Consider the following 22,431-nt stretch of genomic DNA (forward strand, 5'->3'; position numbering starts at 1 on the left):
TTTAATTGCCCTCATCCCAACTCAGCTAAGGGGGCTCTGAGGCCTGGGTTCTCTGCAGGGGGTGGAGGCTGGGAGGCGAGAGCAGAGTGGCTGAGTTTAATCCTGGAGCAGGCACAGAAGCCACGTGTTTGCGGCACACATATACATCTGTCCATGTCCTTTGGAGGTGGAATGTTCTCATAGGAACCAGAGTTCGGGTGAAAGGTCATGAGAAATGAGCCAGAGGTCACAAGGGTCAAATGTCAGGGACATTGCTCTTGTCTAGGTGGGGGGATGTGTCCAGAAATACCCCCCCCCAATATACGTAATGAAATCTAATCTGACCCCTCTTCAGTGTGAATAGATTTACACCCTCACCCCCAGTGAATGGTTCTGCCCAATCCCTCACAGAGTGACTGGTACTGCCCACCCTCTCATTCCCTCGTTGGTGTGAATGGTTCCAGCGTCTCATATAGCCTCGTCCAACCACTCCTCGCAGCCCATTGAATAGTGTGTTCCGTAATTCCCACACACAAAACTATGAAGCATAGAAATGGAGTGACCTTTCCGAGCCCCCCTAATTAGTTTCTCTCAGATGAATACCCCTTTCAGACTGGTTTCTTCCACACACACACACCACTCCCCACTCACTAAGAATGGTTTCTCCCTTTTTGGGCGCCTATGGTCCTTCTCAACTCCCCCTCCAGCTTGGATGGTATTTCCCTATCGCTCTCCCCCCGGGGCCGCTGACAATGGTCTCTTCGAACCCCCCATCTAGTGTCCGTAGTATCACCCGGCCCCCACCCAAGCATTGGGAAAGTCCCAGCCTCCTTCCCCCTTTGCTGAGGTGGTGAATGGTCTCTCCCAACCCGGCCCTTCAAGTACGCATGTACACGGAAAAAGTGTCGCTCAGCCCCGCGCAGTACGAATGGTCTCGCTCAGGGCGGGCCAACCCAACTCCATCCGGCAGCGCCTGGGAGAGACCATCTTCCTGAAGGGGGAGGACAGGTGAAACCATTTTCCCCCGACCTGCAGCCTCTCACGCCTACTTGTAATCCTCCCTGCCTTGCCGCCGCGATGTCCCCTGGGGTCTCTCCGGGGCCCAAAGGACCCAGCGCCCCGGCACCGTCGGTAAAATAGCCGTCCCACCCCTTGCCCCCAATATGTTTAGGGCGACTGGGGATCACGCTAGGAGAGTTGAAACCCGGGGCCAGGGTTTAGGAGGGGTGGAGCTTGGAAACCTAGGGGCGCGGCTTATGACACTAAAGTGGGGCCAAGATGGGGGGAATTTGGCAGGGTGGCGTAGAATGGTGTGGGGCCAGGCTGTGACTAGAGCTTGGCGCTCAGGGGACGAGGCCAGAACAGGGTGGAACCTGCAGGGAGGGAAAATTGGAGGTGGGGCTTAAGGACATGGGGTGTGGCCTAGGTCAGGTGGGCGGGGCTTGGAGGCCAGGAGTGGGTGTGGTCTGACACCGCTGGAGCTGGATTTCCGGACGGACCATGTGGGTCTGGCCTGGCATGAAAGGGGTGGGTTTGATTCCCAAGGGAGTGTGGCCAGAGCTCTGCCTCTCTTTTCACCCCTTGTAGGGCCGGGCTGGTCGGCGGGCACCACCCCCTCCCCGCCGCAGCCCAGGGCTCCCTGAGGCAAAGCGGCGTGGCCGTGCCCGGAGGCTGCATCAAGAAGTGGCTGATCTCCAGGATGGGCTAGAGCACCTGGTAGGCCTAGACACCTGCACCCCATTGAGTGGGGGTGGAAACTGGATGCCTCTGTCCCCACCAGGTTTTGGTGGGGGAAGAGCCTGGACACCCGAGTCCTTTTGGAGGTGGGGGGGATAGGGATTGGTGGGAGCCCAGATGCCTTGGTCTTCTTGTTGGGAGGGGCCTGGTGGGTTTGATGGTAGGGGAGCCATTGGGGACCCCCCAGCTGCCTAGGTTCTCCTGCTCTGGACAGGGCAGTGGGGCAGGGTATTATGTTGGGAGGCAGATACTGGATGTCTGAGTTTACTATCTCCTGTGTCCTCCTCCCCCCCTGCCCCTCCAGGATCTGGCTGCAGAGGATCCAGTGCCCTCAGGGACAGGTCTTGCTTATGATAAGGAGCTCACCAGCTTTCACTGCCTTTGGGACAAGAGGTGAGGGAAGCTGCTCCCTGCAGCTGTTGTGCTGCCCTAGCCCCCTCATGAACTTCTATCCCTAAGGGTGGCACATCTGGGATCAACTCACCAGTCTGGGACTCCAGTGCCACTTTGAGCTTGGCTTGTTACCCTGGGCTCTGTCCTGTCTCTCCCTACCACCCCCCTGCATTTATGTAGTAGAGGAGGTGGATCTGAGATCAACTAGTCAGCCTGAGGATCCCCAGTTCCACTCTGGGATTGCCTCCCTAGCCTGGCCTACTCTCCTCTTCCCACCTATGAGTCCCCATTGGTGTGGGAGAATCTGGCATCAGCTCGTCAGCCTTGGTTCCCCAGTCTTACTCTGGGTTTGGCTGGCTGACCTGGTCCCTCCCACCCACTGCTTTTTGTCTCCACTCCTGACCCTGCAACCCCACCCATATTGGTGTTTCTTACACCTTACCTGCAGTGCTCTCCATGGCCTGAAGGTGCCCCTCACTTCTGACCCATAATGAGTCCTACTGGGCCATGGACCCACAGAGGAAGCTGGGGCACCCAGATGACTGGGTTCATTGAGGGGATTCCAGACACTTGGGTTCACTGGGGGACCTGGATGCTTGGGTCCACCAGAGCATGGGAGGCCCAGATTTCTGGGTTTATGGAATATGGGGTGTGGCTGGGGGACCTGGACACCACCTCTGTCACCATAGCTTCACGGTGCTCTTAACTCCCAACCTGCAGTCCATCCCACAGTGCCCCTCACTCCTACACCACAGCCTCCTGACTCTGCCCTTATTGCTGCAGTTTCCCTGAGTGCCCAGCCCGGCTGACATCCATCTGGACCAAGCTGGTGGAAGATGGATTGGTGGAGAGGTGTGTCCCTGTGCAGGTGAGTCAGATGCCTGTGTTCTCTGGGAGTGGAGGAGAGGCTGCAGGTGAGAATGGTGGGGTAGGGAGGATGAGAGCTCAGACATCTGGATTCTCTGGGAGGGGTTTGGGGTTGCGGGGTGAGAGCTGGGGGTCTGGGAGCCTGGATGCTTGGGTGGGTTTTTTTAGGGATATCTCTTTGCAGGCCAGACTGGCTACGGAAGAGGAGATTCTGCTGGTACACAGGTGAGAGAGTTACTGGGGGTCTGGGTGTTGGGGGTGAGGGGCACTGCAGGTCCATGTGTTGTGGGGGTTGCGGGTTGGGAGTAAGGAGGGGAGTGAGGAGCACTATGAACCCCTCCTCACTTTGCAGCCCCCAGTTCCTGGCCCTCATGGCCTCAACCGCCAACATGGAGGAGGGTAAACTCCGCGCCCTCTCAGACACTTACGATTCAGTTTATTTGCATCCGGTAAGCCCCAAATTTGGGGGGGGGGCACACTGGAAGCCCGGATCCTTGGCCTCTCTGGCAGGAGAGGTGGGTGAAAGCTGGGAGGGCTAGGCACTTCGGTGCCTGGGTCCCTCACTTCGTCGTCGTTCCCCCCCCCCCCCCACCGCAGAATTCATACCACTGTGCCCGGCTGGCAGCCGGTGCTCTCCTGGCCGTGGTTGACAAAGTGCTGAGCGGAGAGCTGAGGAATGGGCTGGCATTGATCCGGTAAGAAGGGCTAGTGGGGTCTGGGGCTAAAGGGAGGGAAAGGGGGGCTGGGGGTGGGGCTTGAGTTCTAAGGGTTGGGGGCTGTAGGGGTTGGGCTTAAGGGCCTGAGAGGCAGGCCTGGCAGGGGAGGGGTGGGAGGAAGACCTGGGGGGGTTGAGGAAACTGAGATGTGGGGCTAGGGGTAAGACAGGTTAAGGGGGCTTGGGTGAGGTATGGGCAGGAGTGCAGCTGTTAAGGCTGGAGGTGGAGCCAACAGGCTAGGAGTGAGTAAGGGAACAGGGTGGGGCTAGGGGGCATGGCTAAGGGACTGGTGGGGGCTACAAGGGCTAGGGTGAGGCAGGGGCAGGACTAAGTGGGAGGGGCTGAGGGTAGAGCCAAGGGGCTGAGGTGAGACAGGGGGCAGGGTTACAGAGGAGGGCTTGGGGGCTATTGCCTGGGGATGGGGCTTGGACCTAGAGGTTCACTCTTCCTTTGGGGTTCTGTGGTAGGGCAGAGCCTGGAGTTGCAGGGGGTGGGGCTAGGGGCTGAGCTTACAGCAGCGCCTCCCCACAGGCCACCGGGGCACCATGCACAGCGGGAGCGTATGGACGGCTACTGCCTCTTCAACCATGTGGCCATTGCTGCCCGCCATGCCCGGGAGTGCCGTGGGTTGCAGCGGTGAGCCCAGACACCTGAGTTCTCTAGGCAAGGGGGTGGGGGTGAGAACAGGGGAGCATTGGTTCTCTGGGAAGGGAGAGGAACTAGAAGTGGAAAGCCCAGATGCCTAGGGTTTTTTTTCCTCAATTCCTGACATCATTGGTTCTAGGGTCCTGATTGTTGACTGGGATGTTCACCATGGGCAGGGAACCCAGTTCATCTTTGAAGATGACCCCAGGTCAGGAGTGAGGGACTCTAGAGCTGCGGGGTGGGGGGGCAGGCAGCTGCGGGTCAGGAGTGAGGGGCACCGCAAGACTGTGGGAGACAAGGTATCATACAACACCCCCAGCGTCCTGTACTTCTCGGTCCATCGCTATGACAACGGGGCATTCTGGCCCCATCTCCCGGATTCTGATTCATCGGCTGTGGGGCAGGGGCAAGGCTGTGGCTTCACCATCAACCTGCCCTGGAACCAGGTGAGGGATCCCAGTGTCCAGCCCCACCTCTGGGGGGGATCTGTTTATACTCAGCCGTTCACCAGCCATCCCACCCCAGAGGTGGGTGTGTTGTGGTTCTCCTTCCAAAGGATGTTTTTATACCTGGCTGTTCAGCCCTGAAGCTTGCTGTATCTCTGCTTCATCTGTGACCTGTTATACCTGGCCATTCCCCAGCTCCTCCACCCCAGACTTGGGACATTTAGGTCTCCCCCTGGGGTGTTTGTATTCAGCTGTTACCCACTCCCCCATCCCAGAGCTGGTGCATCTTGGGATTCTTTCTAGACTGTTATACTCAGCTGCCTCCAGACACCCCACCCCAGAGCTAGGCACATTTCAGCCTTCCTGTGGGGTGTTATACTCAGCTGTTCCCCGGTTGCCCTCAGCCCAGAGTAGGCATGTGGCTGATTCCCAGGTGTTCCATCCCAGATCTTGGCACATTTCAACTCCTGTTTTGAGCTGTATTATACTGGGTTACTTGTCACCTGCCTCCCCAAGAGCTGGCTGAATCTGGGCCACCTTTGTGCTCCATTATACTCAGCTGCCCCCAATCCCCTTACCCCAGAGCTGGGTACATCTTGGCCCCATATCCCTCACCCAAGCCTCTGCTTCTATCCTAGCCTGGCATGACGGATGCCGACTACATCTCTGCCTTCCTCCAGCTCCTGCTGCCTGTAGCCTTCGAGGTACTGGAGGGGGACCTAGGGGGAGGTACTCCTAGGGGGAGATGGGTGCCTCTCAGCCTTTCGGGGGGCGGGGGGGTTATACTTAGACCATTTCTGGCTGTCCCACCCAAGAGCTGGCTGCACTTTGGCTCATTTTGCGTACTGTTATGCTTTCCCATTCCCTAGCTGGTCCCAGGCTTCCCCATGGGGTGTTAAGCTTAGCTGTTCCACCCCAATACTGGGCATGTCCTCACCCTCCCATGGGGTGCTTGTACCCAACCATTTCCTAGCTGTTCAACCTCAGAGCTGGGTCCATACTGGCCTTTTTTACAGGGTGTTGTTCTCAGCTGTTCCCAGATGCTGCACCCTAGACCTGGATACATCTCAGGCCCCCCATACCCAGCTGCACCACCCCAGAGGTGGGCAGATCCTTGTCCTTTTGTGGGGCATTATACTTGGCTGTTCTACCCCAGAGCAAGCTGCATCTCATCCCTTCCATAGAACATTATACTTGGCTGTTTCTGAGTTCTGCTCCAGAGCTGGGTGTGTGTTCTAGCCCTTTTTATGGGGTGTTATACTTGGCCGTTTCCAGCTGCCCCACAGCTGGGCACACTTCCAGCCCCCACACAGGGCAATATATCCAGTTGTTTCCTGGCTGTTCTACCCCAGAACTGGGTGCATCTGGGGTGGGGTTGGAGGGCTTTGAGGTGGGGGAGCAGTTCTGGGTTCTCACCCAACCCATTCAATCCAGTTCCAGCCCCAGCTGGTTCTTGTGGCTGCTGGCTTTGATGCTGCCATCGGGGACCCCAAGGTGAGTGGCGAGGCAGGGCTAGAAGGGCCTGGGGTGGAGCCTAGCAGCAGGCAGAGCTAAGGGCACCTGGGTGAGGCATGGGGTGGGGTTGGAGATGAACAAGACCTGTGAGAGGCTGTGGGTATGGTTAGAGAGGGGTGGGACAGGACATGGAGGTAGGTGGCCAGAAGGGCAGAGTCCCAGAGGCAGGTGGGGCTAGAGGGGGTGAGGTTGGGGGCCCTGGCAGTCCAGGTTCTGCCCACTCCCTCTCCCCCCCAATCCCTGTTGCCCACCCCACCCAGGGGGAGATGTCGGTGTCACCTGCCTGCTTCGCCCACCTCACCCACATGCTGCTGGCGCTGGCCGGGGGAAAGGTTGTGCTGGCCTTGGAGGTAAGTGATGATGACACCCCCTTCCCCAGAGCTGGGCATATTCCTGCCTGTTTTATATACAGCTATTCCTCCCCAGAGGTGGCAACATCCTAGCCTGTTGTACCCAGCTGCTGTCCTTGTTCTACTTGGCTACCTGGGCTTATCACTTCCTTGTTACACTTCGTCACTCCCTACCCCAGAATTGGCTCCAGCTCAACCTTTCCTGCTCCCTGTTCTCACCCACTCCTGACCTCTTCCACACCAGAGCTGGGCATATCCTGGCCCCTCACCGCCACCCTCCTCTCCCCACACAGGGTGGCTACAACCTCCACTCTCTCACTGAAGGGGTTGGTGCTGCCCTAGGGTCTCTCCTGGGAGACCCTTGCCCCCCACTGGCTGGACCAGCTGCCCCCTGTCCCAGGTAAGTTGTGGCAGGGGGGAAAGGGGAGGTGGTGGGGACTTTTGATCTTGGGGTGAAGGACTTAACTTTCCATCTTGTCTCCAGTGCTCTCCAGTCCATCTCAAAGGCTCTGGGTATTCATGCCCAATTCTGGCCATCTCTGCGGCATGTGGGTGAGTCTGGATTTGTCCTGGGAGGATGTTGTACTTGGCTGTTGACATAAATGACACACAAGCATTGACAGTGGGGCAGGCAGAGCTCTGCACTGCTGCCATCAGCTTAGACATCTGGGGTTGCACATTTCCCACCCCCTCACATTGTCTATGGCTGTTAGCCTATTTTGGCTAGCTCTGGGCTGAAACATCTCAGCCATTCCTACGCTGTGAGCTCTCCCCAAGTCAGCATGGGTTGTGCTCAGCTGTTTCACCCCAAGAGCTGGCTGCACCTCCGCAATGTTTCTTTTTTCCCACCCCCCCAACTCCCCCCAGAGGTCTCGGCACTCTCCACAGAGGATGAGGGGGTGAAGGAGACACTGGGGAAGACTGGGGGGGTCCCATCCCCAGTGGAGCTGCCCTGCCCAGAGGCCCTGCCTTCCTTGGAGGCCCCACCACTACACCGCCCCCACGCCTGTACTGGCTTGGTCTATGATGAACGTATGACCCAGCACTACAACATGTGGGACAGGTGGGCCTGGGTGCCTGGATTTGCTGTGGGGAAGCTAGGGGCCTGGATGTCTGGGTTCATGGGGGTGGTGGCTGGGGGGCCTAAATCCCAGGGTCTTTGTGAGAGCTGAGTCACCTGGGTCCTCTAGGGGCTGGAGGGACCAGATGCCTGGGCTCATGGGGTGGGGCTGGGGTGGCCAGATGCCTGAGTTCTCTGGGTAGTGAGTAGATTCTGACTGCTGGCAGCGGGGGTTGGCAGTCTGGCTGCCAGGGTTGCATACTACCTGGCTTGTGAAGAGGACTCAGATATCCAGGCGCTGAGCCTTCCCCTTCTTCTACCAGCCAGCACCCAGAGCGACCACAGCGGGTGACCCGGGCCCTGAGCCGGCTGCAGGAATTGGGGCTGGAGCCGCGGTGCCTGCGCCTGCCTGCTCGTCTAGCTACTGAGCCAGAGTTGTTGCTGTGCCACAGGTACTGGAGGCCTGGGTTCTCTGGGCTGGGGATTGAGGGGTGGGAGTAGTGGGGGGGCTGAGCCTAGATGCCTGGGTTGGGGGGGCGGAGGGGAGCAGGGGATGCCTGGAGCCCGGATCCCTGGAGCCCGGATGCCTGGGCTGTGTGAGGGTGAGGGGGAGAGGGCTACACCTGGACTTCTGGGTTTTCCTCCCCCAGCCCAGAGTATGTGGCCGGACTCCGGGCCACAGTTGGGCTGCGCCCACGGGAGCTGCATCACGCTGGTTCCCGCTACAACTCGGTCTACATGTGTGGGGAGTCCTTTGAGGCTGCATGCCTGGCAGCTGGCTGTGTCCTTAGTGCTGTGGATGCCGTGCTGGCTGGGCAGGTATGGTTTCCCTGCCCTGCCCCCCCCAAGCTGGGCACCTCTTGGTCCCATTTACGTGATATACTTAGCTGTTCCCTGCCTGTTCCACCCCAGAGCTGGGTGTATCTTGGCCTTGTCTGGGCCCTATTGTATTCAGTCATCTCTCAGATTGTTCTACCTTTAGAATTGGGTGCATCTCAGCCTTGTCTGGGTGGGGTTATATTCAGCCCTTCCTTGCCAGAGCTGGGTGCATCTTGGCCCTTCTTCCTGCAGTGTTATACCTGGCCACTTTCTGAGGCCCAATTCCAGAGGTGGGCAATATCTCGGCTCCATGTGGGTGGTGTTTTATACTTGGCTATTTCCTACCTATTCCACCTCAGAGCTGGGGGCATCTTGGCCAGAACCAGGAAGTGTTATACTCAGCTATTTTCTAGCTGCCCACCCTAGAGCTGGGCATCTCTTCAGCCTTGTCTGGATGGTGCTTTATTCAGCCTTTCTCAGTTGTCCCACCCTAGAACTGGCCACATCTGATCCCTCCCTTTTATGACATTTATATTCAGTCATTCCTCAGCAGCTCCATCCCAGAGCTAGGCACAGATTAGCACTATCTTCACCCTGTTACACTTGTCTGTTGCCTAATTGCCCCACCCTACAGCTGGCTGCATCTCAGCCCTGTCTCTCCACCCTCCAGGTGCAGAATGCAGTGGCTGTAGTGCGGCCCCCAGGGCATCACGCAGAGCCTGATGCTGCCTGTGGCTTCTGCCTCTTCAATTCTGTGGCCCTGGCAGCCCGCTATGCCCAGCAGGTGGCTGGCCGGCCCTTGCGGTGAGCCTGGTTGCCTGGGTTCTCTGAAACTGGAAGGTGGGGAGCAAGGGGGGCTGGGAGTCCAGATGCGTGGCTTCCATCTCCCATCTTGACCCCAGGGTGCTGATTCTGGACTGGGATATTCACCATGGCAATGGAATCCAGCATATTTTTGAGGAAGACCCCAGGTACTAGGGGGAGGAGGTGTTCTACTTGGCTATTCCTCTCCCTTGTCCCACCCCAGAGCTGGGTGCATCTTAGCCTTGTTTGTGCCATTATACTTGCCCTACCCATTCCCTGTTTATACTCGGCCATTTGCAGCTGCCCCACCCCAGAAGTGGGCACATCTCTGACCCCCTTCTTCCCCCCGCCCCTTCCCTTCCCTTGCAGTGTGCTGTACATCTCCCTGCACCGTTATGACGCTGGCACCTTCTTTCCAGGGGGGCCAGCAGGAGAAGCAGGGCAGGTGGGGCGGGGGCAGGGCCGGGGCTACACCCTTAACGTGCCGTGGGAGGAACCTCGTGCCGGGGACCCCGAATACCTGCCTGCCCTGCTGCGCCTCTGTCTGCCTGTTGCCTACCAGGTGTGCCAGGATGCCGGGGTTCATTCCTTCATGGGGTGGGGGATAAACACCTGTGTCCCCTTCCCCAGGGGGGTGGAAGGGTTCTGGACACCTGGGTTCTATTCTGGCTGGCGGGGGCTGGATGCCTGGGTTCTCTCCCCTAGTGGTGCTCAGGATGCCTGGGTTCTGTACTAGTTGGCAGTGGGGAACCCAGACACCTGGGTTCTCTGCCAGTGCCTGGGTCTACTACCCTTGCCCCAGGTTGGATAGAATGGAGGGAAAGGGGGTGTTCCTAGATGCCTGAGTCCTCACCCCTGCCCACACGCATACAGTTCCGGCCGGAGCTGGTGCTGGTGGCAGCTGGGTTCGACGCGGCACGAGGCGATCCCCTGGGTGGCTGCCTGGTGACCCCCCAAGGCTACGGCGCCATGGCCTGGCTGCTGACTGCGCTGGCCTGCGGCCGCCTTATCCTGGCTCTTGAGGTACTAAGCCCACTCACCAGCCCCTGACCCCACCCCTTCAGCCCTGGTCTTGTCCCTTCAGGGTCCAAGCCCTGCCCCCTATGCCAGGCCATACCCACTTTAGCCCAGGAGCTGCCCCCTCAGGTAGGCTGGCCCCACCTTTTCCCTAGTGTCCACCCCCTTCCTGTGCAGAGACTCCACCTATCACCCTGGTCACAACCCCTCCAGGATCCTGCCCATGCCCCTTCTGGGAGTCCTGACCCAGGCCATGTCTCCACATCGATTGTGGCCCCTCCCCTGCCTCCTAGGGACCCTGATCCTATAGGATGGAGATGCTGGGTTTTCTGTGGGTTGGAAGAGGTAGGTGGGGTCAACCATAATGTTACTATCAGTAACTTTTATTTGTATGTGCAAATGTGGATCATAGCATTTCCCCCCGCTGTAAAACTCACCCATGGGCAAATTTGCATGTATGTTCCTGTATGATATCTATGCAAACAGCATTCAAATTTAGTCAAGAAATATGCCAAGATACATAAACTGCATTCAGATGCCCACCAGACCTAAATTGGTCATGCAGATGAGATCAGATGTATGCAGCTTTAGTTAGGCAAATCTTCATCCAGTTAGTTTTGTATCTGCCTGGTTTATCCAAAGGTATGCTTGGATTATGTAAATATATACGTGACTGACATACATCTCCATTGATTTGTTCCTTGAGCAGAGTTCTGCAAATCCCTCGTCCGATTTGTGTGTCTTGAGCAGTTTTGCAAATCTCTAAAAATTTATGAAAATCTTGAAATATAACTATACAAACATTGCTAAAATATGTCAATCTTATTCAGGTTTCTGTATCCAACACACCCCAGCCACCATCTGCTGTACTCAATTATTCGAATTTATGCTTCTGTATCCTAATATATTCCACATGGTTCTGAGCATTGGTGGGGACAGACTGCTGTCTTCACCCCTCTGGCTGTGGGGGGAGGCAGGAACCCCTACTCTGAACCAGTGGGGTTCACTCCTGATTTGCCATGGCAACTGTTGGTTGTGGGGGGGTTGTTTTTTGTTTTGTTTTTCCTCCTGCCTCTCCTCCCCACAGGGTGGCTACAACCTGGCAGCAACAGCAGAGTCTCTGGCCACCTGCGTTCGGGCACTGCTGGGAGACCCCCCACTGGCCCCACCCCCAGCCCTGGCACTACCCCTGTCTCCACACCCCCAGCCCAGTGCTCTCCATGCCCTCTGCCTGGCCAGCGCTGTGCACCGTTCCTACTGGGCCTGCCTGCGTCTCCATGGTGAGCTGGATGCCTGGGTTCCTCCCTTGGGCCAGGGGGAGGGTCCCAGATGCCTGGGTTCCTGTCTTTGGGAGGATGGGGTCTTGGGTGCCTGCGTTTGGCCTTGGTTGGGCCTGGATGCTTTGTTCCTAAGCAAGGAGGGCCAGGATGCCCGAGTTCCTGCCTTGGGGTTGGAGGGGAGCCCAGATGCCTGGGTACTTTGGAAAGGGGGTGAGATTGGAGAGGGGGTAGGGGCTGGGAGCCAGGATATCTGAGTTCCATCCTCCCCTTCTCCCTCCCAGTGCCCTCCATGGACAGTGATGCCGCTGAGGACAGAAGCCCAGCTGCCCAGGAGGCCCTGCCTCCTGATGACATCACCGCCCTGGGTTCCCTTTCCCTGGAGGACAGGTCCCAGGAGGGGACTGCTAGCCCAGACTCTGTCCCTGTGGGCGGGACCAGGAGGAAGATGAAAACAGAGCCTGAGTTGGAAGGGGTGGGGATTAACCCAGAGGGGGTGGAAGCTTCTCCAGAAGGGGCAGGGTTTGCAGCCTCAGATTTACCAGAGGTAGGTGATAGTGGGGTTTGGAACCCAGATACCTGGGTTCTCTGGGAAGGGGGTGAGGCTAGTGGGAGACTGAGAGCCTAGATGCCTGGGTCCTGTTCTCCCCCCCCCACCCCATTCCCTCCAGGATGCACTCTATGCTGTGACACCGCTGTCCTGGTGCCCCCACTTGAGCTCTGTAGCACCAGTGCCCCCAGCTGGGCTGGACATCCTGGCACCATGCCAGAAGTGTGGGTGCCAGGGTGAGAACTGGGTCTGCCTCACCTGCTACCAGGTGAGCCCATGGTAGCCTGCACTTGCCGCCCCCCCATTCCTCCTTAGCTTTGCTGTGCCCATCACTCCTGACCTGCAGCCCTTCCACATCTCTTCCCCTTGCTTCCCAGGTGTTGTGCAGCCGCTATGTGGCAGGTCACATGGTTGCCCATGGTGATGCTTCTGGCCACCCTATGGTCTTGAGCTTCGCTGACCTCTCTGCCTGGTGCTATGACTGTGAGGCCTATATCCATCACCCAGTAAGCCCCACCTGTTGCCTATATGGTCAATCAACAACTGGGGTTCCCTCCCCTTTTCAGCTCAGTTGAGTTTGGGCTGCAAAGTTAATTTTCTGGGAGGGAAACACCTCTCCTCTCCTACCCCCCAGCACTTTTACAGTCTGAGCCCTTCAGCTTGGGAGGGGCTGGGATAGTTCATTCTATGGTATAGGGGGGATGGGGTAGTGGGAGAGTCCATTCCAGTACATTGGGAGGGGGCTGGCATGCTCCATTCAAGGGCGTTCAGGAGATGCTGGCATGATCCACTCTCTCTGGTGACTGGGATTTTTCATTATCTCGGGGGGGGGGGGGAAATGTTCTACCTTGCCCTCTGAACCCTAAGGTTTCTAGATTGTTCCTTTCTCTGTAGAAGTGAAAGGGAAGGTGAGATGTTCCCTTATACCTAGGGGGCTGACAGTCCATTCTGGGATGAAGTTTGAGGGGAGAGGAGAGAGAGAGAGAGAGTTGTTCTATTCTCTATGATAGCGGGGAGAGGGCAGGATGTTTCATTATCCCAAGGACAGTTCCTTATGGTGATGAGAGGAAGGATGGAATGTTTCACTGTTGGTCTAAGGGTTGGGGGGGAGGGGTGTGAAATGTGGGACTGTTTCATTGTCTGCAGTGATGGAGAGGCTGTTGGGCATTTCTCCCTCTCAGTTTCTATTTTCTCCTCCCCCCCCCCCAGACCCTTTTGCCAGCCAAGATCTTGGCTCATCACCTCAAGTTTGGCAATAAGCTGCCTGCAGTGCTTTGAACCCGGCCAGTCACCAAAGCATAATCAGCCCTCGCCCCATCCTGGGACAACGGACTAACCCAGACTCTTCAAGGGCTAGACACACTGGCAGAAAAACCAGCAGCCCAGGTGCACTAGCAGGTCCTGGATTTAATTCCCCCACTTCTGCATGAGAATTGTCCCCACCCCAGCCCTGGCTGCCACCAGCATTACATCAGGGGTTATTGTAAGACCTACAATAAGCCAAAGGCAGATGGAGGCGTCTATTGTTCCTCCACCGCAACTCTGTCACTTGTGATGTCATAATAAAGGTGGGAGGGTGCAACAGGAGCGTGGCTTATCTCTTCTGTTGGAGGAGGGACTTACCTGTCCAAGAACTATACGTCCCCCAGTTCATTTCAGCCCCATGGAGCCAAAGGACCCATTTACATTTCTCTGTATTAAAAACTAGTTTTCATAGTTGTTAGGGGCTGGAAGAGACCTACAGATCACCAGGTCCAGGCTCTCCACTTGGGCAGGAAAGATTGCTGGGATCAGGTAATCCCAGCAAAATGGACATCAAGATGCTTTTTGAAGGTTGCCACTATGGCTGACTACCACTGCTGGAGGGAGCTTGTTCCAAACCCTCAGCACGTGACTTGTAAAGAAGTTTTTCCTTGTGTCCAGTCTGAAGCAACCCTCAATCAGTTTGTGCCCGTTGTTTCTTGTCCTCTCCTGGGGTGGGTTTGGTGAATAGAGACTCCCCCAGGCCCTGTAGGCTGCCACCAAGTCCCCTCTGAGTCTTCCATTCTCCAGGCTGAACAGTCCTAAGTCTTTCAGCCTTTCCTCATATGATTTGCTCTCTAGGTCTCTATAATCATGCACATGGCCCTCCTTTGAACTCTTGAGGTTCTCTATCCAGCTGTGGTCTCACCAAGGTCAAGCAGAACAGATCAGTGGCACCTTTACACTTCCTTGAGCTGCCTTGGTAGATGCATGTCAGTATTTGATTGGCTCTGCCAGCTATGGCATTGCATTGGTGGCTCATGTTCATGTTGTTGTCTATCACAACACCCAGGTCACATTCAGTTGTGGTACTGGCAAGTGTAGTACTGCCAGGCCTGTAAATGTATTGCAGATTAATTCTCTCCAGATGGAGCACTTTGCATTCCTCTATACTGAAGAAGAACAACAAGTTGAGGTCCACCCACTGTGTGAGCCTCTCCAGGTCAGCCTGTACTGTCAGCCTGGCCTGGAGCATGACCCTGCTCCCCCATAGTTTGGTGTTTTCAACAAACTTTGCTAGTTTGCTTTTAATACCGGAATCCAAATAGTTGATGAATATGTTGAAAAACACTGGTCCAAGTACTGAACTCTGAGGGACACCACTAGTTACCTTCTGTCATGATGAGTCAGGATCCAGGGAGTAGATTGATGGAACTCTCTCAGAGCCAGTTACCTAGCCACCATACCGTAAAGTAGTCAAGGCTGTTTTCCCCAATTTTATCACGCGGACATCATGGGAGACCAGGTTGAAAGCCTTTTTGAAGTCCAGGTACATTTAATTGGGGTGGGGTGGGGTGGTAGAGAGATGTGACACATCTATGTACAAAGACATGGGGGTTGGGTTCCCAGCATTCCTTGCTAGTGCTCAAGGGGCTTGGCTACTCATGCTGGGGGGTGGGGAGAGGTCAGGCATAGTCCCAGTATGCCCTCATGCTAGAGAGGAGCACCCCAGGGTGCTGGGGCCCGGGGAGGGTGGGTCAGCTGAAGCTGGGAGGAAGGGGTAGAATACACACCTCAAAAATCTTGGCTGATCTCCCAATATACTGTGGGGGTGAGAACTTACCTACAGCCCTACAGTGCCTTGTGGGAGGGAAGAAGCTTTCTAGGGTGCTAGGGAGAAAAGGTCAGCCACAATCCCAAGGGGGTGAGAGCATTAGCCATAATCCCAGGATGCTGTGGGAGGGGAGAGAGAAAAAACACCCCTCAGCAGTCTAGGATGCTCTCCCACTATGCCTCAGGGCTGAGGGGGCCTCAGAAGTCATCATCATCACAGAGGTCCAGGTAGACATCAAAGGCCTCACGGTTGCAGCTGCCATCAGGTGTGAAGACGAACTTGTGGAAGGTGCCATCAATGCAGATTGCTGAGGGAGCATGAAGTGGGGAGGGGGGGGTCAGGAGCTCCCCGTGCCATGAGGCACAGGGGTCTTGCTTCCAGCCCCATACCTCTAAACCCAGCCCCTTATCCCTGCCCTGGCCCCATAACCCTTCCCCCAAGCCCACAGCCCCAATACTCCCCCCCAGCCCCAGCCCCAGCGCTCTGTTCTTGATACCATGATGGCAGCCATGCCACCTACCAATCCCTGCAGCCCCCAAGCCTTGTTAGCCCCATCTGCTTCATTCTACCCATGCCCCCTTCCTTGTAACCACACCCTCCCTCTAGCCCCACCCATTTGTGCTGTAGCTCTACTCTGCTCCCTAGCCGCACCCTCCCTCCCCACAGTAACTGACCGATGACAGAGTGGGCGGCGGGGGCCCCACGGCCGAAAGCACAGAGGCAGGCCGCCTCAGCTGGCACTGTGAAGCTGGCCAGGCTCCACTGTGAGTCCACGTAGGGGCCCAACACCGGGCCTACTTTGCCCACCCGTGCCAGCCTGCAGGGCCAAACAAGAGCAGGGAAGCAATTATTATACTGTCCTCTCCCCCTGCCAGAAGCCCAGGCCTGGGGGCAGCAACAAATTGATGAGGGGTGTAGCACCATGCACTGGAAAGGGTTAATGGCAGGAGGGAATGGGGCTACAGGGCAGGTGCAGGGTTAAGGGAAAAGAGCAGGACTTGGGAGAACGGGAGGATAGGGAGAATGGGGGCAGGGCTACCTGGCAGTATTAGAGGGAGAGGGGTGGAGTTACAGGGAAGGGGCAGAGCTAGGAAGAATGGGGTAGAGCTATTGTGGTCACTGATGGGTCTATGGAAAGCAGTGGGCTGTGGTAGGGGGGTTGCTGAAGGACAGGTGGGGGATAGAGATGAAGAGGGTGAAGCTATGAGGTAGGGCCAGGGCTAGGAAGAATGCAGGTGGGCTACTGAGAAAGCAGGTGGGGTTATGGGAAGCAAAAGGGGTGGCGCCCAGGGCTAGGAAGAATGGGTGGGAGGGGCTATTAGGGGAGGTGATGGGGCTATGGAAAGGAGAGACAAGGGTTGGACCTGGGACTACAGGACAGGGGGCAGGGTCAAGGGGTTGGGGGAGAGGCAGTGGGGTTGCGCTGCCTGGCATCAGTCACTGGTGTCATAGGCAGGGGGTGGGACTCTGGAGAAAAGAGGCAAAGCTACAGGGTACCCCCACCAGTTTGGAGGCCTGAGCTATATGGACAGGGGGAGCAGGGCAGTGGTCTTCCACCCTGCAGCACCAGCTGCAACTGGCATTATAGTATAGTACACTCCAAGCTGGGTGCAATCAGTGTTATACTGGGCTGTTCACACTGCCTGCAGTGTGTTATTATGAACTGTTCCACCCCAGAATCAACCCCAACCAGTATTATACAGGGCAGTACCACCCCTGGAACTAGTTGCAACTACTGTTATCCTGGAGCATTCCACCCCCAGAACCAGCTGCAACCATTATACTGAGCCGTTCACTCCCAGAACTCACTGCAACTGGAGTTACATCAGGCCATTCCCCCAGAACCAACAGTTATGCAGAGCTGTTCCAGCTGAGTTGACTGACACTGGTGTTATACTAGGCTATAAACTCCCCACACCAGCCCTAACTAGTTTTATACGGGACTGTTCCACCCCAGACCTGGCTGCAACCAGAAAGACACTGTATTTGCCCTTAAAACTAGCTGCAACTACTGTTACACTGGGCTGTTCCACTCCAGAGCTAGTTGCAGCCACTGTTCTACCAAGCTGTTCCACCCCAGAACCAGCCACAACCAGTGTTATACTTGGCTGTTTATTTTGTTCTGCCCCAGAGCCAGCTGCCCCATAGACTGCAGGATATTGGGGGCACCCAGAGGGGGCAGTACCCACGCAGAGCGGCGGTTGAGGCGGGTGTCACGGAGAGCAAAGACATGGACGGTGCCTTTGTCACTCGAGGCACAGAGGAAAGAAGAGTCAGGGCTGAAGTTGATGCTGTGGAAGATGGGGGAGAGGGGTTAGAGGGGCTGTGAGCTTCCTCTTAACACACTGTCCTGAAAGTGTGAGCTTCCCCCCAGCAGTACCCCCAAGCCACAAGCTGCTTCTCAGGAGTAAGATTCCTTCTCAGAGGCTCCAAGCTTGCCCCTAACAGTGCCCTGACGTTGTGAGCTCCACACCAACAGTGCCCCCAGGCTGTGAGCTTTCACCCCAACAGTGCCCTCACCAGTAGAGAGTGGCAGGGTCAGTGCCCCGGCGTAGCTCCACCAGCTTGTCACGGCTCTGGGTGTCAAAGAGGCGGATAAGCGTGCCCTTGCGGGAAGCTGAGGCCACCACAGTGCCTGGAGGGTTCAGGGCCACACAGGCCACATCACTCTGGTGGGCATTGATGGTGAATGGGGCTGATGATGTGCCTGGCTTTGTGCTGGACAGGTCCTGGGGGAGGCAGGGGAGGAGGGCTGGGGTTCGAGGATGGGTCCTGGACCCCATGTTCTAGCCCAATGTCTCCCTACCCCCTGTATCCCCCTCCCCTGGCACCCTGAAAGCCTGGCCTCTCAACTCCCCATTATACCCCTTTGCCCCCCAATAGTCCCCCAGAGCCCTTCCCACACTCCAGCCCCCAAACCCTGGCCCTTGCCTCTCCCATCCCCCTTCATGCCACTTTGCCCCCAGATCTGACCTCCCCAAAACTCAACCCCCCACACTCCATTTAGCCTCAAATCCAAGCACCACCCACCCCTCTATTATACCCCTCTAACCCCACCCCTCTCCCATCAGCCCCTCTGTAGCCCCTAATCTTAGCCCCTGCCCCCCAAATCCAGGCCTCTGAACCTGTCCATTATACCCTTTATTCCCCACCGTCCTGCCCAGATTTGCACCCCCAAAAAGCTGGCACCCCTCAAAGGCCCTCTCCCAAGACCCTGTACCTGCCCCCCACCCCTCTGAATCCCACTCCATTACACCCCCAGCCCTCCCTCCCAAAGCTGGGGCCCTCCAGAGCCCCCATATCTCCAAATCCAAGCACTTGTCACACACCCTCACCCCTGCCCCCCCCGCCCTACTCTGCAAAAGCCAGGACCTCCCTTGCTCCCCCCTCAGTTGTAGCCCCACAAATCCAGGCCCCTGCCCCCCACACTCTGAGCCCGTAGACCAGCAGCTCTCCTAGACCTGCCTCCAAAAGCTAGACCCCCACAGAATCCCAGTTCCAGGCCCATGCCCTGGAATGGACCATACCAGTTCCCCTGCAGGATAAGGCCCTGCCCCTAGTGCCCCCTCAATTTCCCTGACCCATTCCCCCAGTCCCTGGGTCACAACTGGTGATCCCACACCCAGCCCCTGCTGAGTGGTTCTTCACAAATCCGCCTCCCCATCCCTGAGCCCTGCCCACTCACCACCAGCTGGAGGCTCCCACATTTGTGTCCAGGAAATACCAGGAGCTGCTTCTCCAGGCTAGGGCAAAGATCGCAGAGCCCTGAAGGGTGGGGAATGAGATCCCCTGAAGTCTGGGATCACAGTACCACTGGGGACGGCACAGTGAGGGGGACCGGACAACTGGCTATCTAGTAGGGCTGGGGGCCCCAGATGCTTGAGTTCCTGGTACCTCTGCAGCTGGGGGTAAAGGAGGACCTAGATGCCTGGGGCTGAGGGCCCAGGCATCTGGGTTCCCAGTACCACTGGGGCTTATGGGGTAGGCAGGGCCTAGACACCTGGGTTCCTGGTACTGCTAGGGACTAAGATAGGGACCCACACACCTTGCTGGGGGGGTCAGATGCCTAGGCAAATGAACTTTGGGAGCTGGGGAGGCCCGGACGTCTAGATCCTGTACCTCGGGGGTTATCGCGGGTGTCGAATTCGAAGAGCTTGCACGGGTTCTCAGGGAATGAATACACATAGATGCGGCTCCGCAGCACAATCACGATCCTGGGGTGGGGGGGAAGAACAGCACCCAGACACCTGGTTCTCTCTGGCCTCTTGGGCTGTAAAGGGTTTAAGCTGGGGGGCCCAGACACCTAGGTTCCTCACCCCAGGAGGTGGGGGGTGGGAAGCCCAGACACATGGGTTCCTTCCTAGCTCCTGTATCATTGGGAGTTGAGAGACGGGACCTGGACATTTGGGTTCCTTCCCTCCTGCCCAGCTCTGGGGTCATGAGGGGAGGTCAAGCCAAGGAGTCATCAACCTGGTGCTCACCTTCTTCTGCTACCCCAGGGTGCTGCCCAGATGCAAGGGGGGCTTGGGAACCCAGATGCTTGGGTTTTTTGGGGGTGGGGTGGGGGGAAGGACTTGGACAGCTGGGTCCCCACTGCACTCACTTGTCATGCCGCATCCGCACAGCCAGGACAGGCTTGGTGAAAGTGAATTCCAGAACCAGCTTGTCCTTCCCTTCACGGGCATCGTCCCAGATTAACACTGGGGGGGGTAGATGGGGAGAGAAGTGGTGAGAGACACTCCCCTCCCCTCCCAAACCCCCCACCCACATCTCCAGAGCAGAGAGAACCCAGGTGTCTGGGGCTTCCACTCCTGGCAAAGCATACTCAAGCATCCAAGCTCCCAGCACTCCCTGCTCTCACCCCGTTTCCACTCCTCGCCAGAGGACCCAGGGGTCTGGGCTCCCAGCCCCACCCCAACTCTCACCCCACAGTATCCCCCTCCTCTCCCAGGAAACACAGGCATCCAGGGGCACCTGAGATGTCAGAGAACTTGGGGTTGGAACCACCCCCAACCAATGCCAGCAGGTTGCTCCGATGCAGCATCTCCACGTGGCCCACACTCCCTACCTGCTCGTGGTCTGGGAGGTAGAGGGGGGAGAGTGAGGAGAGATCTAGGCATCTGGGAGCCCCCTCTCCACTCCCATGCTCTCTCCCCCGAGCCCCCACTGCCCTCCTGGAAAACCCAAGCATCTAGGCTCCCAGCCCCCCTGCTCTCACCCACCATCCACAGCTCCCTTCCCAGAGAACCCATGGGCCCAGAACCCCCTATCCCCACCCTGCAATCCTTCCCAGCACCCTCCTTTTCCCACTCCCAGAGAGCCCAGGCATGCAAGCTTTCAAAGAACCCAGGTGTCCAGGCTCCCAGGCCTCTCCTCACCCCTGCACAGGGACCCACGTGCCCAGGCTCCCAGCCTGCCCCCTTGACTCTTACCCCTCCAGACCCATCTCCCCACAGGGACCCCAGACATCCAGGATCCCCCTGCTTCCATCATCCCCTGGAAAATGCATCCAGGCTCTTCCCATGCCCCCCTCCCACAGTGAACCAGGCATCTGTGCTCCCAGTGCCCCCCCCTCCAGATAACCCAGACATCCACCCCCCTGCCCCCCACGCTCACCCAGGTGCCCCTTCTCCATCAGTGGCTCCACATTGTAGATCCGGACCCCGGACTCCATTGCACAGCAAAAGCAGCCTGAAATGAGAGCCCCAGACACCTGAGTTTCCTGCCTGGACAACTGGGTCCCCTCCCTACTCTGGGGCAGGGGCATAAAAGCTGGACCAGCGGGAGTCTGGTTGCCTGGGAACCCTGCAGAGGGCTCTCTCCCTGTTTGGGAGGGGGTCTGGAGCCAGTGCAAGGGGGATTTGGACACCTGAGTTTCCTCCCTGCTCTAAGGCAGTAGAGCTGGAGTTCAGGAAGCCTGAATGCCTGGGTACCCTCCCTGCTCTTGGGGGAGGGGGGAAGGCACTGGAGCCTGGGTTCCCTACCTCCTTCTGCTCAGAACGGGGTTGGAGGGACTGCAGTAAGGGAAGCCGGGATGCCTGGGTTTTCTAGAAGGAGAGGGGAGGGGAGACTGAGAAGTGAGAGTAATGGGGGCTTGGAGCGTGGAGGGAGGAGTGCGAGTAATGGGGGCTTGGAGCGTGGAGGGAGGAGTGCGAGATGCCCAGGTCCCTCACTTACTCTGGTCCTGGTTGAAGCGCAGACTGTTAACACCACGTTCCTGGGCCATGACGGTGCTGGGGTGTGGCGAGGCTGGGGCTCTGCAGGGGAGGGGAGGGGAGGGGAGGGTGTCAGTGGCCAGGCAGAGCTCTCCCATTTCCCCTCAGTCCCAAAATGCCCCACTCCCTGCCCCCTGGAGCCCCCTAGTCTCCCCTCAACCCCACAATGCCCCCCCAGCCCCACTCCCTGTCCCCTCACACTCCCTCAATCCCATAATATGCCACCCCCTGGCACTCAATCCCACAATGCCCCACTCCCTGCTCCCCACATACCCTCACCTCCCCCTGGATCCCACAATACCCCACTCCTTACCTTCCTGGCACCCCAATTCCTCTGCCCCCTTCCCTGCCTTCACTCCCACTGTGGACCTCCAAAACCTCAGTCCCAGAATGCTCCGCTCAATTGCCCCTGCCTCCTCTTTTCTACCCCGCAGGGAGCAGCTAAGATGTAAACACAGCCTGGGCGGCTGAGCCGAGATCATCAAGTTGGGAGCTGAGCGAGAGCGATACCGGGTCACATGACCGGCAGAGCTAGAGGTGATTGTTAGGGTGAAGCCGTGATAGCCATCTTGGGAGCTGGCATTACAGAAGGGACCGATGTCCACCATCTTGGGAATTGGCACTAAGTGGCAAGCCTCCCTATCGGCCACTAAGAAAATTGCAAAGCTTCCATGTCCGCCATCTTAAGAATTGGCAGGAGACTCTGCTGCCCCCGTCGCCCATCTTAGAAACTGAAGAGGAATTTCACTGCCCTCTGGAGGGGCTGAGGTAGATGAAGGGTCTAGGTTCCTCCCACACAGACACTCCCCGGGTCTCTCCCTATTCTGCAGTGTGGGAATGGCCCAGATACCTAGGTTCCATCTAGGTTTGGGGAGTGGGGTTAAGGGGAACTGATAGCCCGGGCCCCTAGGTTCTCAGGGTCTTCATTCCCCCCACACCCAGCGAGAGAAACCGCAGACACGAGA

General features: G+C 57.5%; 2 protein-coding genes across 5 annotated transcripts; one reads left to right on the forward strand and one right to left on the reverse strand.

The window, feature by feature from the left end:
• The first annotated feature begins 857 nt into the window (after window positions 1-857).
• HDAC6 (histone deacetylase 6) lies at window positions 858-13,762 on the forward strand. Its single transcript, XM_090060719.1, has 27 exons — window positions 858-1,110; window positions 1,567-1,695; window positions 2,021-2,109; window positions 2,893-2,977; window positions 3,161-3,201; window positions 3,329-3,425; window positions 3,574-3,671; window positions 4,224-4,328; window positions 4,477-4,545; window positions 4,657-4,783; window positions 5,422-5,487; window positions 6,218-6,277; window positions 6,559-6,648; window positions 6,942-7,048; window positions 7,133-7,200; window positions 7,516-7,711; window positions 8,032-8,160; window positions 8,359-8,527; window positions 9,198-9,331; window positions 9,430-9,498; window positions 9,701-9,893; window positions 10,205-10,354; window positions 11,436-11,628; window positions 11,910-12,172; window positions 12,297-12,443; window positions 12,553-12,681; window positions 13,385-13,762. Exons 1-27 carry the CDS (start codon window positions 1,057-1,059, stop codon window positions 13,451-13,453), a joined length of 3,126 nt encoding a protein of 1,041 aa, XP_089916845.1. The 5' UTR covers window positions 858-1,056; the 3' UTR covers window positions 13,454-13,762.
• A 1,188-nt stretch (window positions 13,763-14,950) lies between these two features.
• Window positions 14,951-21,990, reverse strand: WDR45 (WD repeat domain 45). 4 transcript variants are annotated; one of them, XM_090060870.1, is made up of 12 exons: window positions 21,780-21,990; window positions 21,429-21,508; window positions 21,236-21,298; window positions 20,868-20,942; window positions 20,226-20,330; window positions 19,855-19,951; window positions 19,371-19,465; window positions 18,937-19,016; window positions 17,772-17,980; window positions 17,441-17,542; window positions 15,926-16,068; window positions 14,951-15,558 (listed from the first exon to the last, which is right to left on the reverse strand). In XM_090060870.1, the coding sequence occupies exons 4-12, from the start codon at window positions 20,923-20,925 to the stop codon at window positions 15,449-15,451; spliced, it is 999 nt and encodes a 332-aa protein (XP_089916996.1). In that variant the 5' UTR covers window positions 20,926-20,942; window positions 21,236-21,298; window positions 21,429-21,508; window positions 21,780-21,990; the 3' UTR covers window positions 14,951-15,448. The 4 variants fall into 4 exon arrangements, with proteins under 4 accessions (XP_089916996.1, XP_089916995.1, XP_089916998.1 ...); XM_090060869.1 differs by lacking the exon at window positions 21,236-21,298; XM_090060872.1 differs by lacking the exon at window positions 20,226-20,330.
• Window positions 21,991-22,431: the final 441 nt, after the last annotated feature.

This window comes from Crocodylus siamensis, chromosome 8 (genome assembly GCF_052110815.1).
Source record: "Crocodylus siamensis isolate JL-2025a chromosome 8, ASM5211081v1, whole genome shotgun sequence".
Classification (NCBI taxonomy): domain Eukaryota; kingdom Metazoa; phylum Chordata; order Crocodylia; family Crocodylidae; genus Crocodylus; species Crocodylus siamensis.

Excerpts from the sequence above, each read along its gene's own strand:
- HDAC6 (XM_090060719.1), top strand. The coding sequence starts at position 1,057 with ATGTCCCCTGGGGTCTCTCCGGGGCCCAAAGGACCCAGCGCCCCGGCA. Across the intron at positions 4,329-4,476 it reads GAGTGCCGTGGGTTGCAGCG|GGTCCTGATTGTTGACTGGG; the intron begins GTGAGCCCAGAC and ends CATTGGTTCTAG. Across the intron at positions 4,784-5,421 it reads TCAACCTGCCCTGGAACCAG|CCTGGCATGACGGATGCCGA; the intron begins GTGAGGGATCCC and ends CTTCTATCCTAG.
- WDR45 (XM_090060869.1), bottom strand. The coding sequence starts at position 21,477 with ATGGCCCAGGAACGTGGTGTTAACAGTCTGCGCTTCAACCAGGACCAG. Across the intron at positions 17,981-18,936 it reads GTGGGAGCCTCCAGCTGGTG|GACCTGTCCAGCACAAAGCC; the intron begins GTGAGTGGGCAG and ends TGCCTCCCCCAG. Across the intron at positions 17,543-17,771 it reads GACCCTGCCACTCTCTACTG|CATCAACTTCAGCCCTGACT; the intron begins GTGAGGGCACTG and ends CATCTTCCACAG.